This window comes from Lycorma delicatula, chromosome 3 (genome assembly GCF_047948215.1).
Source record: "Lycorma delicatula isolate Av1 chromosome 3, ASM4794821v1, whole genome shotgun sequence".
Lineage (NCBI taxonomy): Eukaryota > Metazoa > Arthropoda > Insecta > Hemiptera > Fulgoridae > Lycorma > Lycorma delicatula.
The window spans coordinates 224,192,290-224,209,162 of record NC_134457.1 but is presented as its reverse complement, the minus strand read 5'-3'; the positions used below and the strand labels follow the sequence as shown (position 1 = coordinate 224,209,162).

At 34.3% G+C, this 16,873-nt stretch overlaps 1 protein-coding gene across 1 annotated transcript in view; it reads right to left on the bottom strand.

Annotated features, from left to right (window-relative positions):
• The window catches only part of LOC142322475 (HEAT repeat-containing protein 3), an 83,524-nt gene that overhangs the window by 48,609 nt on the left and 18,042 nt on the right, over positions 1–16,873 (bottom strand). The window contains exon 4 of the mRNA XM_075361592.1: positions 2,079–2,194. Coding sequence (XP_075217707.1) covers positions 2,079–2,194 — 116 coding nt within the window. The remainder of the gene's footprint in view (positions 1–2,078; positions 2,195–16,873) is intronic.

The window sequence follows — 16,873 nt, the reverse complement described above, 5'->3', positions numbered from 1 at the left end:
ATGAACTCTATACACCATATTGTAACTGGTTGAATATGAACCGCCAATTGCGCAGATTCATTTTATTTACAGATGAGGCTCAGTTTACTTGGGATGGCATCAATAACTAACACAACTACCACAATTGGGGAAGAAGTCAATCCACACATGAAAGTGGAACTCAAATTTCCAACACTTATTTAGTATCAGTCTTTCTTATTAATAGTACATTTTTTCTTTTTCTAGTAAAAATTGTTTGTTAAAATAAAGTAATTATTTGACTCTACCAGATATACCATTATTTGCTCTACTTTCAGAGAAATAAAAGAATTGTTTGTTAAAGGAAAGTAACTATTGTTTTATATTAACAAACAATACTGAAACACTTTTGGCTGTTAACATGGTTTTAATTTTACAATATTATTCATTAACATAAAATAATACAAGCTGACAACAAAGTTGTAGCACTTTTCACGGCTTTTTTCTAATGCACAGCTTACACGCAAAACTTAATTTAAAATATTTATCATTTTATTTACATACAATATTTTTTGTTTAATTCAATGATTTCAAATAAAGCACGCACACATATCATATTTCATTTGCGCAGGTGTGGCAGTACTAGCAGCCACTTTAAATACGGTTTTACACTTTAAAATATTAATTTATTTAATTCGACTGCTCACTTGTAACTTTACAACACAGACAACTGCAGCATCTGAACATCAGTGATACACTAACACTCCTTGTGGTGAGAGGGGATACTAATGATGCACTACACTAATTTACCACCAATTTATTTAGAACATTTTTTGAGTGAGGGTGTGATTTTGCAAAACTTTTTTTTGCAAATATTGTTATTTTTTAATTGCTAACAAATGTGCCTAAGAAAAATATGAACTTAATTGGGTGAAATCTTGAGATACTGAGGGTGACCTTGCTCTACAGCCTCAACCCCTTGATGTTTTAAGTTGAAAATTTAATGGTAACGATCCCCAAATATTGAAATAATCTGATCAAGTTCGGTCAAAATTGGACTAGTAGTTCTGAAGATAACTGTATGGACACACATACGTAAATGCAAACATTTCCAGCTGGTTTTGCGGTTTTTTGAGTTCTTTAGGTGGCAAAATGTAAAGATCCAGAGAAAACCGCATATGCCCATATTTTCCCTTCTAAAGCTATAGCCACTAGGGAGGAAAGTAAAAGAATGAGAATAATTATCTACTATAGAATTATCTACCGTTAAACAACAGTGGAACGAAATTTCCAACAGTGATTTGGCATCAATGTTTCTAATTTAAATAGTATATTTTTTCTTTCTGAAGTAAAAACTATTTTTAAAATAGACTAACTATTTGACTCTTACTAAATATAACATCAATTGCTTGAACTTTCAGTGTAGTAAAAAAATTGTTTGCTAAAGAAAAGTAATTATTATTTTATATTAACAAACAATACTGAAACACTTTTGGCTGTTAACATGCTTTTAATTTAATAATACTACTCATTAAGATAAAAAAGACTTTCTTTCTTTTCATGTTTAGCCTCCGGTAACTACCGTTTAGATAATACTTCAGAGGATGAATGAGGATGATATGTATGAGTGTAAATAAAGTGTAGTCTTGTACATTCTTAGTTCGACCATTCCTGAGATGTGTGGTTAATTGCAACCCAACCACCAAAGAACACCGGTATCCACGATCTAGTATTCAAATCCGTGTAAAAATAACTGGCTTCACTAGGACTTGAACGCTGGAACTCTCGCCTTCCAAATCAGCTGATTTGGGAAGACGGGTTCACCACTACACCAACTCGGTGGGTTAACATAAAAAAGACTGAGAATAATTATCTACTATAAGTGAAGTAAGTAAATAGCTTTTAATATGTAACAACAGTGTACTACATGTAACACTGTACAACATGTAAGGGGAATAAACTAGACATGAAATGAATAAACCCATTACAAACGGACTACATTTATTATACATACTAAATGCAAAAAAAAAAAAATTTAAATTACAAATCAATATAAAAAAAAGGAATATAGATTAATAACTAACAAAATCTAACAAGAAATAATAAAAAAACAAACAAACCAAAGATTAAGTAGTAAATGAATCGCTTGCAAGAGTGTATCAAGCTTTTCTTTCTCAATTGGTGTTTGCTCTTCAGTATTTTTATGTTGTATTATCATTGAATCATCAGTAGCATACTGAAAACAATTAAATAACAACAAATTCAGATACACATATGAATCCATTTTTTAATGATAGAAGATTAAAAAATAAAAAAGTATGGTAATTTTTAGCAGTTTAGAATTACTGTTAAAATGGATTACTTTATATCGCAATAATCAAAATTCTTACAAAATTTTCAATTAAAATATACATTCACATATCTTTCACTTAAATCTTTATTTTTCCACACTTCACACACAAACGTGCACATGCAAGAATTCTATTAAGAACTTTTTACCAGAAGGTAACACAAATTTTTTTAAAATGTTATTCAAACTAAATTATAAATTGTGGGGATTTTAAATTCAACCATACCTTTATCAATGTTATGGTCAAATTCTGATAGTGAAATGATAGCCTAATCTAATTCTGATATTCAAAGTATAATATAATTACACTGATAAACATAATTTTTGTTTCCTAACATGCAATACATGATTTTAATCTGTTTTTAGATGCTGAAAATGAATATGAAATCAGAATCTTTTTATCACCCACAATTTTTGAAAAATGTTAAATTTTAATTAAAGGATTTTTTCATTTTTCAACATATAATTAGCATTTTCCTATATTGTATTTTATTAGCTCATTTTTTATTGTTTGACTTTGTTAGCATAATTTGTAAGCTTTAAAAACACAATACAAGACAAAGAATTAAATCATATCACAGTCACATATTATCACGTCATATCTAATACTGAAGAGTGAGCCTTCATGGACAAGATCAATCATGTCTGTGCAGGTCAAAACATGTAGCTGAAAACACAAATGTGTTGTTTGTATTAAGTTCTGGATTTAGGAATGAATTAAGTTTGTTCAGTCTTATTGCTGTCTTAAGTTTGTTAACAGTGCAGTATCATAATGTCTCAAAATTGTGTAAATGATGTTGATGCCTTTTGTTATGTATGTGGTGAGTTTACTATAAAGTTAAATAGAAAAAGCATTACACCTTTAATTAAAGAAGCATATCACTTGTACTTTCGGTGAAAAACTGGTGATCAAGATAAGACATGGACTCCTCGTATAGTATGCACTAAATGTTCTGTATATTTAAGAGGATGGCTGAAGGTACACAGAAGGCTTTGCTATTTTGTGTACGTATGGTTTGGTGTGAACCAAAGGATCATGTTACCGATTGTTACTTTTGTTTAACAAATGTGTCTGGAATACCTAAAAAATCTAAACCTACTGTAAAATACCCTTCATTGAAATCTGCAATCAGGCCTGTACCTCACAGTGAAATTAATCCATTTCCTGAGCCACCTTTGAATGTATGTTTTGAAAGCAGCGATGATCAGGCAGTACTGAAGAAGACAATAATGATTTTGTTTTTTAATTATCTTCCTATAAGCCAAATCTTATATCACAAGTTGGATTAAATGACTTGGTAAGGACTTACATTTATCAAAAAATCAAGCTGAACTGTTAAGATCAAGACTGTAAAGTTGGAATTTACAAAAATTTTGGGTTTTCGAAGCCATCAAAAAGAACTTTCTCGGTACTTCACTGGTGAAAATAATTTGGTTTATTGCACAAATATTGATGGGCTTATGTTACACTTAGTAAAAACTTATAAACCTGAGGACTGGTACCTTTTCATAGATTCATCTAAGTATAATTTAAAAGTGGTTCTACTACACAATGGTAACAAATATCCTTCGATACCAATTGCTTATAGTATTAATTTCAAAGACACATACGATGTGATGAATGATGTTCTTGATAAAAAAAATTATAAAAAACATAACTGGAACATATGTGGTGATTTGAAAGTTTAGCTATTTTGTTAGGTTATACTAAGTATATGTGCTTTCTTTGCGAATGGGACAGCCAAGCTTAGGATAAACATTATGTTACCAAAAAGTGGAAGAAACGAGACAACTTAACTGCAAATGGGAAAGATATTATTCACGAGCCCTTAGTTGAACCCAAAAGAATATTTTTACCCCTCTCCAAATCAAGCTAGGACTAATGAAAAATTTCATAAAAGTAATGAAGGATAGTCCTGGATTTTTGTAGATCAGGCAGAAATTTCTGAATGCAAGTGAAGGAAAAATTAAAGAAGGATATTTGTTGGTCCTCAAATAGGAGAGTTGGTCAAGGATGATGTATTTAACTCAATGTTAAATAATGCAGAAAGTGTAGCTTGGGCTTCATTTAAAAATGTTTGCAAAACTTTTCTCAGCAAACATTCAACAATTACCACGATATTGTTAATCAACTTCTTCCTTCAAACAGAGCTACTGGATGTAATATGTCTTTGAAAATAGATTTCCTCCACTCACATCTGAATTTTTTCCTGGACAACCTTGGAGACGTAACTGATGAACACAGTGAACGTTTCCTCCAAGACATTTCAGTGATCAAAAGCCGCAATAAAGGGAAACGGGATACTAACATGTTAGCCGATTACTGTTGGACATTAATTTGGGATGTGCCTGAGGCTATTTATAAAAGAAAAGCATCAGCGAAATCATTCTATCAAAGGTATGGACATGCAAAATTATAAATTTTATAGATTTTAACTATATTTTCTCTTAATTTTTTTTGAAACATAATTTATTTAAAACCAAGTGCTAGAAAAATTGTATTTTCAGATCTGAAACGTACACAAAAAAGCTATTCAAGAAATGGTATCACACTTAAAGAAACATTAAAAAAGTTGTTTTGTCTATCAGTGTTATAAGTATAATTAGTTATTAGAAAATTAGTTGAACAATTAATTAGTATGGTAAAATAATACATACTCCCAACATCCAGAAACTTATATTTAGGTGTTTTCTTAATATTTTTATTTACAGGTTACATGAAATGTAATTTATATTTTAAATAAAATCAAAAATAAATAAAATCAATTTCATATACTTCACACTAAACAGAAAAAAATTATCAACTTATCAATTTATCAAGTGAATAATTTGCAATTTGTAAATTGTAAGAAGTTGTTTTTAATTTGCCGCCAACTTCTTAAGTTAAATTCAAGAATGTTGCAAAATTAGAATTTTTACTTCTGTTAGTTTTAAATTTTTATTAATCTTTTTTTTAAAATTTAATTTATACATGGCTTTTTTTATTAATTGATATAATTTATGGCATAAGCACAAAGATCCCAGATATGATTATATGAGAAGAGCAAATTCACCATCTGTTCTTAAGAATAAATATAACTGTCATCATCATAATGTAATATTCTGCTGGCATGTCCCTGGTACCACTGTTGTCTTCTTCTGTTTCTGTCCCATGCTTTTCTTTTCATCTTATACTCTTTCCATCTTCACTACCCTTGTCATACATTAATTTCAGCCTTTTTTGCTTTCAATGTAGCCTTCAAAAGAATTGTATTTATTAATCCTTTTCCAATAATTATATGCCCAATCCAGTTTCCTTTCCTGCTTCTGATAGTAGTCAATGTTGTTCTATCTTCATTTATTCTTAATACTTTTATGTTTTTTTTTTTGTTTTTTCCCCTCCCCTGAGCCAGATCCACAGCTAAGTATAACCCAGCCGTGGGGAGTGTCCTTTAACTCTATGTTATTTACTCTGTCCATAAATACACTACCTACTCAAAACAACTATCATGGATTTGCAATAGAATTAAATATACTTTTAACTTCTCTCAAAATTGCAGGACCTAGTAAGAACAATAATAGCTAGCACATTTATAGCTCAACAAAATGTACAATGGTACTACAACAGTGGCCATTCAACAACTCAGCTACTTTAATGCTTAATAATTTTAATTTTATAATATAACTAGCATGCCCATCATGGCTTCGCCCGCTGTATATGTTTACTTGCTCTATATGGTATTTGCATCTGCCTTTACAGTTAATTTTTTATTTTATGTTTAATCAAGTAACAGAAGGCAAGTACAGCCAGTCACTTAGTACATATAGTAACAGTGGCAGTGGCTGTATCGGGTGACCCATCACATCATACACCAACACACCCTTAAAAAAATAAAATTCAATAAAACCTGGTTTTTAGATATTTATCTGAAAAGCATTAGCACACCCAAATCTCCTGAATATCTTGTTTAGTGTAGTCAGAAATGGGGAAAATTTGTAATCATTGATCAAAATTTTTTTACCTTTCTTTACTCCTTTCAAGGTTGAATTTCAAAAATTCTAGAAATTGACTTTTAGTAAGAACATACATATAAAGTTTCATCAATTTATCTTCAGTATTTTTTGCTGGGTGTTGGTTATGAATACTATTTTATACATCTAGATGTTACTTAAATCATAACAATGACTACTAAATAATAGAATTAAAAACAACAAAATTTCGTTTAAAAAAGCATATTAAAACTAACAATTTTTAATAAAATGAAGTAAAATGAAAATTACAAAGGGTCTTATCTTACAATTCATGATATTTTAGTTAAGATTTCACAGTAACAAAGTATTCAGAGATTTGCAAATAAATTTGTATCCACCTTCTTCCTTACATGCACTGACATCAACCCTTTTGTTAATTAAGAGGGGAGTTCAAAAGTAAGGGCTGATCGGTAACAAAATGAGAACGGTAGAAAAAATGGAAAATTTATTGTTTCAAATACTTACATATTTATTTTAAGTTTCTACATTATTATTTCACCATTTCATCCCAAACACTTTTGATATCGTGAAACAAACTTCATCAAACCCGCTACATAAAATTCTGTCCCCTGAGATTGTAGCCGTTTTTGCACAGAGATTTTCTACTTTTCACTTTCCTCAAATTATTAAAACACTAGCAAGTTTTTAAGATGTAGAAAAAGATGATAGTCACTGGGCGCAAGATCAGGACTGTAATGGAGATGATAAAAAATCTTATAAGCATTTGAATTGTTTCTGTTATGCATGCACCTGTGTGCAAACATGCATAATCATGAAGAAAATTTCTAATCTCAGCAATCCGCGTCTTTGGTTTTTAATGGCACAATGCAGTTTAGAAAGCACTTCACAATAGACTTGTGATGTGATGGATGTTCCAGGTTCCATAAAATCACTCAAAATATAATTCCAGAATATAGTTGCCATGACTTTCCTTCAAGAGTGGGTGTGTTTGAATTTTTTTAGTTTAGTTGAACCAGAATGACAATACTCCATGGATTGTTATTTTGACTCAGAACTGATGTAAGAAATTCACATTTAATAGCCGGTGATGATATGGAAAAATATTTGTCTCCCTTGTGGTTAAAATGAGAAAAGTACATGCAGATGTCATTCTGTGATCTTTGTGAGCACTTGTTATTTACAGTACCCATCATGCACACTGTTTATGATAGCTTAGAGTGTCAGTAATGATTCTCAACACTGTTGTCTTTGAAACTTCTGGAAATTCTAGAGAAAGAGTGCCAATTGTAAAGCGACAATTTTCTGCATTCATACATCCAATGAGATTGTCAGTCCGGTCTGTCACTTCTCTGTTCATTGTGAACACTTGAATGGCCTTCCTTAAACTCACAAACCACTGTGTCATTTTTCCTTCCTCACTGCAGTAGGCCATATGTTTCACATAACTGATGGTGAATTTCAGCAGCATTATGTCCTATTGTGTTTAGAAATCTAATCACTGATTGAACTTCACAACCGCAGGGATTTACTGCTACCGCATTCATTTTAACACATAGTCTTGCATAGGTAAACAACAATGAATTGATGGCAATGTGGCAGTTACATCCCCAACAGAAAGCTTAAAGCTATTGCGCACGTGAAAACCAATCAGTATTGCCAATCGCTATTTTCAACTCATCGCACCTTGTATATCAATTTAATAAAACCAATCATCAATATAAAAGTCAATCACAAGCATTCTTGTACTTTACTGAAATTTGGTTCGCTTGCATGTCTAATATGTACACTAAACAAAATATAAAGATGCAAGAAAAGTTAATGATATATAAAAAAAAAAATATTAACCATATTTTAAGAAAAAAAATTTAGCATTACTACCAGTTAAAATTAAAGATACTATCAATTAAAGATAACATCTTTAACAAATTTTTAAGTGATTTCTACTAAAATTTTAATCATATTTTCTTTATTAAGTCATATTTTCTTTAAAATTACATGTAATTTTTTTTTTTGTATCTTACTGAATTACAAATAATGGTATACGGTTCAATAATTATAACCGTCATTACTCTTTTAATTACTTATATATTTCAGCACGATTCAGGATATGAAGTTCAGTGTGCTACAATCTATTTGTTAATTAAATTCAATTCTAGAAGTTATCTAAAATAACATAAAGCAATTCATTTTTTACTTTATTTTTTATTTCTTGATCGTGTAGAGTTCACAAAATTTTTATGATAAATCTGGATTTACACATAATTCGTCAAATTCTTTACACCAATATTGGTAACAATACACCAAAAAGGTAAACTAACTTTTAGTTTACCTTTTTGGAATAGAGAAACAGTACAGAAAAATATAATTTTTTTACGTAAATTTTTTAATGTACTTCTCTAAACCTCACTTTCAGTAGGAACACATTAAGCTACAAATTTTTTTTAATGAAATAATTATTAATAAAAAGGAATTCCAGAATAAGAAAAATATTGGTAATTGTGAGCCTGAACATCCTGAACTTTAGTGTCTCATATTGGAATATGATGGACAATCGAATTAGTACAAATCATAAAAACATATAGTAGTTGTCGGAAGGTTAAGTTAGGTTAATCCACCAGGTTATCCATCAGGTGATACCACAGACCCAAATCAAGTACCTGGGCATCTGGATTGATCAACATAGGTCATTCTTGGCGCACATCTGAGAAACTGCGACAAAGGCTGAAAGAACTGTTGGGACCTTTGTACGCTTATGGGTGCAACAGCAGGTCCTAGAACTCTTAAAAGGTGCATATATGGGCATGTAATTAACTTGGTGCTGCTTTATGGTGTACCAGTTTGGTATCTCGCGGTTGAGGTTGAGCAGAGTAGAAGACTGCTGGAAGGTACACAGGGGAGAATGGCCTTGAGAATATAAGCGGCATACAACTCAGTGTAAACTGAGGCCATTATGGTGGTGGCAGGGATGGCCCCCTAAAACAGCTGGCACGACATAGGTGAAGAGTCTATGAGGGACATGACAAAAAGGACTCCTGAGCAACTGCTCTGCAAATGGCAGATCTGCTGGGTCATGACTGACAAAGGCAGGTGGACCCAAAGGCTGATCCCAGATATCAGACCCTGAATAGGAAGGAGTTTGGGATCTGGGGCACTGGTTTACCCAGTTTTTGACTGAGCATGGGACATTATGGGCATACTTAGCCAGAAGACAAGGAGCTGATGAAGACAGAAGCCCTTACCGCCAAGCTTATAAAAGGTTTGTAGGTTAGAAAATTTAAAGAGGGAAAAGGATAGGATAAACGCAGATGTAGTAAGAATTAGCAAGGTTCAGTGGAAAGAGGAAAACGACTTTTAGTCAGGTGATTTTGGAATTAACTCATCTTCAAATAATGGGCAGGCAGGAGTAGGTTTTGTAATGAATAAGAAGATAGGGAAGAGAGTAGAGTATATCAAAATGCATAGCGATAGAATCATTGTAATAAGGATAAAATCAAAACCTAAACCAACAATGATTATTAATGTCTATATGCCTACAAGCGCCCATGAAGATTAGGTAAAGTAGTGTGTATGTGAAGAAATTGACACAATTGGAAGCAATTAAACACATAAAAGAGGATGAAAATTTAATAATAGTTGGATATTGGAATGCAGGCATTGGAAAAGGCAAGGAAGGAAATATAGTGGGTGAATACGGGCTGGGCAAAAGGAATGAAAGAGGGGACCGACTTATAGTTTTGCATAAAGTATAATTTAGTAATTGCCAACACCCAGTTTAAAAATCATAATAGAAGAATATACATATGGAAAAAAGCCAGTTGATACTACAAGGTATCAGATAGATAATATGGTTAAGCAAAGATTTAGAAATCAACTTGTCGACTGCAATGCTTACCCTGGAGCACACATTGATACCAACCATAATTTAGTGATAATGAAATGTATATTGGTGTTTAAAAACCTGAAGAAAAGGGTGTCAAATGAATTGGTGGAATTTAGAGAAGCTTGATGAAGTGGAGGTAAAGATGATTTTTGAGGAGGACATCACAAGAAGTCTGAGTAAAAAAGGTAAGGCAGAAAATGTAGAAATGAAAAAGGAAATTCTTAAATCAACAGAAGCAAACTTAGGCAAAACAAAGAGAACTGGTAGAAAACCTTGGATTTCAGACGATGCATTGCAGCTGATATAGATGAACGTAGAAAATTTAAGAATGCTAGTGATGAAGAAAGTAAAAGAAACTATCGACACTTTAGAAATACTATAAACAGAAAGTGCAAACTAGCGAAAGAAGAGTGAATTATAGGAGAGTGTTCAGAAGTGGAAAGAGAAATGAACACTGATAAAATAGATGGAGCATACAGGAAAGTTAAGGAAAAGTTAGGGGGAAAAAAATTAAAATCTAATAATGAGTTAAACAAAGATGGTACACCGATTTATAATACGAAAGGCAAAGTTGATAGGTGGGTGGAATATAATGAAGAGTTATACGGAGGAAATGAATTAGAGAATGGTGTTATAAAGAAAGAAGAGGAAGTCAAAGAGGATGAAAGGGGAGAAACAATACTGGATCTAAATTTAAGAGTACGTTAAAAGGTTTGAATGGCAGAAAGGTTCCTGGAATAGACGGAATACCTGTAGAATTACTGCGTAGTGCAGGTGAGGAAGTGATTGATAGATTATAAAAACTGGTATGTAATATTTACGAAAAAGGGGAAGTTTCATCAGCCTGCAAAAAGAGTGTTATAGTCATGATACCAAAAAAAGCAGGAGAAGATAAATGTGAAGAATATAGAACAATTAGCTTAACTAGCCATGCATCAAAAAGAGAAGCTCCACTGTGATACAATCAAATCCGGGGGCCTTGTGCCATACCATGCTACAGATCACCTGGCGCACTTCTGCCTCCCAGTGATCGCAGATTGTATGTCAGTCTCGAAAATCGCGACTTCCTGCCTAACACGCCAGTGATATGAAATCTCATCCAACATAGTGTCATCCAGGAACAAATCATTCAGCAAAATATTAAGGACACAGTCCTTATCAATTACCACACCCTCGCGGGTTGACAAAGCTGACAGGATATCTTTTCTGCGTTTATGCCAAAGGGCTCTATACACAACACCGCAAGGGTCTCTATTCCCTTGCTCCTGAACGAAGGAGCGTCAGGAATTATGCTTGAAAAACCTAATGCTATGAAAATACCTAGTCCCTCGTTCTGCTTGCATTTAGAACTATTTGTCTCATGAACAGTATTTACAAAACCTTTGAGAAGATTCTGGACACAAGAATAAAAGGCAGTTATGATGATGCACAACATGGATTCCAGAAGGGAAGGTTGGCACTAGATGCAGTTAAGCATGTTTAACAACTAGCCTGTGCTATGGCTGCAGGGCAGAGACCTGGCATACGAGAGTGATACCGGCAGTTGTTCTTTCAGATAAAAAAATGTGTTCAATTTCCTATGAAATGCATTTTTATGTTAGCATCACCCAGAAAACAAAAATAAGAAATACAGAAATAAAATGTAAAGTCTAATATGACAACAACAAAATTAAAATAAATTTGTAAATTATAAATCTAAAAACAAAAGTCAAACTGAAATACTAAAAACAAAACAAAGACAAAATAAAATCTGAATTAAAATGTTACCCAAAAATATACAACTATACAACTACCGTACAAAAAAATTTAAGAACACTATTAAAAAATTTGTAAAATACTAATAGCTCAAAGAAATAAAAATACCCGGTTCAAAAATTCTGTATTATTACCCAGGATTTGCAAAAAATTCCTGGACAATTTAAATTTACAACGCAAGGCCACATAATGTATGCAATCCACAAAGATGTGGTGCACAGTCAAGTAGCACTTGCATCGTACACATATCGGTGCATTTTCTGCTGACATCAGGTATCCATGAGTAGCTCTCATATGTCCTACCCGCAATCGGCAGAGGACCCCTTCCTCTCAGCAAAATTTCCTGTGGAAGGAATCGCATGGAATTGCTTTGATATGTCGAAGTTTGTTATCTACCAAACGTGGCGATCCAGTCATCTTGCCACCTTGCGGGAAGTGTATGTTTGACATGGTAAATAAAGTTGGATGTAGTAAGTCGTAGTGAAGGATGTTTGATTACATGTGTCTTTAGCAGCAAAATTTGCACGTTCATTAACCGGAATCCCCATGTGGCTAGGGATCCAGCAGAAACTCACTTGTTTGCAGTGGTTCAACTCAATGATTTCATTGTAGATTTCGGTGACAATAGGATGTCTGGAATAAAAATTTTCTAAGGCTTGGAGAACACTACACGAGTGGCTACAAATAAGGATGACGATAATTAGGGTTAATGATATTCAAAGCCTTATGTGTAGCGTAGGTATAGTTCAGCAATAAACACACTTGTAAGATTGGGTAGACCAAACATGTAGATTCGATCAGTTGGTATCAATGGTACCATTCTGTTTCGACCCATTCGTATACACCACTGTGTCCGGGTTTGCCTCGGAGAGAATATGGTGAAATATTTGTTTAAAGAAAACAGGTGGTGCTGATTCTTTAATGTATTTTGTTAGGTCAATCGTAAAATTTATAAGGTTGATTATCCATGGAGGATATGAATATGTGAATAAATAGGAAAAATAGGTGCATCAACATTCTTAAGGTATAGTAAACGGCAGGTATGAACACCTACAAATGCAATACAACATGGACGGTCCTCCTCATATCTTCAAAAATAATATTTCCAAGAGCTGCATCAAAAGCTGGGTGATTTGGCTGTCCCTTATGGCAGGTAAAATAAGATGCTAATACCTGGTTCCATCTATGCCAAAGTGATGGCTAACTGCAGTCAACAAGGATACTTACGACAGGGCTTGATCTAAAGCCATCTGTAGCAAGCTGAAGGAAAGCATGATGTACAGCATCTAGCATTTTAAGCATGGTATTAACACGCTGAAGAGTAGGCAACGGAACCATAATCCAAACGGGGACGAACCAAGGAGTAGTAAAAATGCAACATACACAAACGATCGGCACCCCAATTGGTATTGCTAAGGCCTCCCAGCATATCTAAAAATTTTGAACACCTTGTTCCTTGTAGTTTTGAACACCTTTGATACATTTGACCCACATAAGGTGGCTATCAAAAAATAAACCTAAAAATCTGACAGAAGTAGAGATAGCAATTAGCTCTCGACTGAGAAAAACTTGCAGAATAAAGTGGTCCTGCAGGCAAGAAAAAACTACAATTTTATTTTCTCAGGTCAAAATGTGAAGCCGGTATAACCTTGGACCAAGTTTCAAGGCGAGATATAATGTTCCGTAGTAGTCTTTCGGCTGTGGTTGTTCAACAGGATGCAAAATACAATGTGCTACCCAAACGTTCGGGGAATTTTACCATAAAAATAAAGTAGGTTACCATAACATATAATTTCCACTGACTCCAAAGTAATTCCCTTGGGCATTGATACAATGATCCCAGAGTTTTTCCCATGATTCCATGCATCCCTGAAAGTCTGCAGTTTAAATGTTTGAAGCATGTTTTCCATTTATTCCTGAATCTCCTCAATTGTGTTAAAACGACAGCCTTTCAACTGAAATTTTATTTTCAGAAAGAGAAAAAAAGTCGCACGGGGCAAGGTCAGGTGAATAGGGTAGCTTTTGGAAGCCAAGAAATTCCGAACGGCTAGCAATGTGTGCACGGGCGCGTTGTCATGGTGCAGAACCCAGCTGTTGTTACCCCACAGACCTCAACGTTTGCGCCTAATGCTTTCAGGTAACCGCTTCAAAACTTCACAATAGAACATCCCATTGACAGTTTGACCAAGAAGAACAAATTCCTTATGGATAATGCCTTTGATGTCAAAAATAAACGATCATCATGGACTTCTGTGAACCTGGCAACTTCCACTGCGACGACTGCTGCGTAGTTTAAAGTCATACCTGTACAACCATGTCTCATCACCGGTTATGATGTTGGAGATGAAGTTAGGGTCATCTCTTCCTAAATTTTTCAATTCACTACAAACAGCTATGCAATTTTTTTCTGGTCGCTGTTCAACAGTCTCAGTACGAATTTTGAAGCAATGCGTCTTCATGTTCAAATTGTCTGACAAGATGCGTTGCACAGACCCATATGACATTTGTACGATTACACAAACATCATGGATTGTTTGTCTATGATCTGCAACAAAAGCAGATTGGAAAACATCACTTTCACGATGTTTTCCGGTGTTGCACTTGATGGTCTTTCTGAACGCTCATCATCATCGACTGTTGTTCATCCATCTTTGAATTGTTTGTACCGCAAAAAAGTTTTACCTTTTCTCATAGCATTGTCACCAAATGCTTCCACAAGCATGCAATGGGTTTTTGCACCAGTTTTTTTAAGCATGAAGCAAAATTTGATGCAGGTTATTTGCTCTTTAAAATCTGCCATATAGAACTTCATCAAAGCAGTAAAACACAACGTTACACAACCGCACTAAAGTCAACAATGCAGCCTCTCACCGTCACAGCTGTTGGAACACTGATTCACAAAGAGTACTGTTAGCCACATCTAGTGGCAGCAGGTCGTACCAGCAATGGTTCGCACACGAAATTCAAATTCCCCGAACTTTTGGGTAGCACCTCGTATACAGCAAAATCATCAATAAACAAAGAACATGAAACAGGCATCTGCACACATGTAGTTATACCATTGATGGCTATAGAAAATAAGGTAGCACTTAATACACTTTCTTGAGATACTCCATTCTCCAAGTCGGCGTTACCTGAGAGAGAATCTCCAACACGAACAGTTTGGTCATTCAGGAAACCCCTAATTAAAGCAAGTACCAATGATACTAAATGGTCAATGGAGGATCGTCCTTGACAGAAACCACACTGTTCAGGAGATAAAAAGGCCATGCTTCTCCTAGTACCATGAAGTCTGCAGTTCACCATCCTCTCCATTACCTTGCACAGGACGCTCGTCAAGGAAATAAGGTGTTGCTCGCTTTGTTGTTACCAGACTTAAATACTGGTATGACAACAGCTTCCGACCAGACGGGTGGAAAGATGTGCAGATCATTATAAACATCCAATAGATGCTGTAATGTTATATGAGGAAGGTGCAACAGCATACTGAGATGAACGTTGTGAGATCCAGGGGACGGGTCATACGAGTTTGTTAAGTGCGTGTGACAACTCACTGAATGTGAATGGAGCTAAGCACTTGAGGTGCTTAGGATCAGGGGAGTAGAGAATTTTCTTAAAAGAATAGTACAGAACTTCCTACAAGAGAGGTTCTTAGTGTATCAATCGTCCAGGACAAAATTCAGTGCTACATGTGGTGTGCCGCAGGGCTCCGCCCTTGTATCCACCTTATGGAACATTATTTTTTATGGAGTCCTGCGGCTGGAGTACCTGACAGAGGTGGTGCCAGCAGCATTAGCAGACAACCTGGCACTTGTGGTCTGGGGAAAGACTAATGAAGAAGTGAAAGCAAGGGCAAATGCAACCAAAGACTAGTGCAGAGCTGGATGTTAGATAAAGGACTAGTGATATCGAGTGTAAAGACAAAATTCATAACTATGACAGGTAGATGATCATTGCCTCCAATGCAGATGGAAGAATTATTCCACAGGTCGAATCCACAAAATATTTGGGTGTCTGGCTTGACCACAGATAAAATTTTTCTATATATGTGAGGGAGATATCTGTGCATGCAGGTAGGAGAGTGTCATCACTGAGCCGATTGATGGGGAATATAAGTTGAGTGGGAATTCTTGTTGCAAGAGGACGTATCTTTATCACTCCGAGGTTTTGATTGTATTTTTTGGTTTTTCTATTGGACTGGACATTTGGCAAGTACGATGGTTTATTATTGGTCGTGTTTTATCGTTTTTAAGATTTTGGATTACAGACTTTTTTTATAGCAATTTTTTTTTGTTGTACAGCTTTATTGCCAGTAGGCAATAAGGATTGAATTTGTTTGGCGTTAGTGTGTGTTTATGTTTAGTCATGCGTGTGTTGTACAGTGGACAATTAGAATTTTATTTCTAAGAACTGGAATTTGATAACTGCGTTCATGATATTGAATATTGAGTTGATAACATAGTGTAGTTACAGGTAATTTAATTTAAATTTGATTACTGATAACTGAAGACAGGTGCTTATAATAGCTTGATAAGAGACTTTTATAGTTTTGTTGGTAAAGTTATTGTTGTAATTAAATGTAAGCGATTTAAATTGAAGTACATTGAATATATTTTATTTTATATTAAGATGTCTAAATTGAGTTCGCCAGAAGAAGCAAAAATGGAGTCTGAGTTTCCTTCTCAACAAAGTCGAAAGACAGCTAGGTCACCTAGGTCGACGCCAGCATTCAATATAATGGATGTAACATAAACACTGAAGATACAGTGAAAGATAGGTGATTACACTGAAGATAGGTGAGGGCCCCCAAAAAGAAGGTGGAGGTCATAGAAACTAGCAGTGAAGGGGATCTTACAGAAGAGATGGATATGGACCACCTTCTGGAGGCCAGAATTACTGGATTGGTAGAATTTTGTCGCCAGTACACAAACACCAAAAAAGAAATTAAGGTATGCATG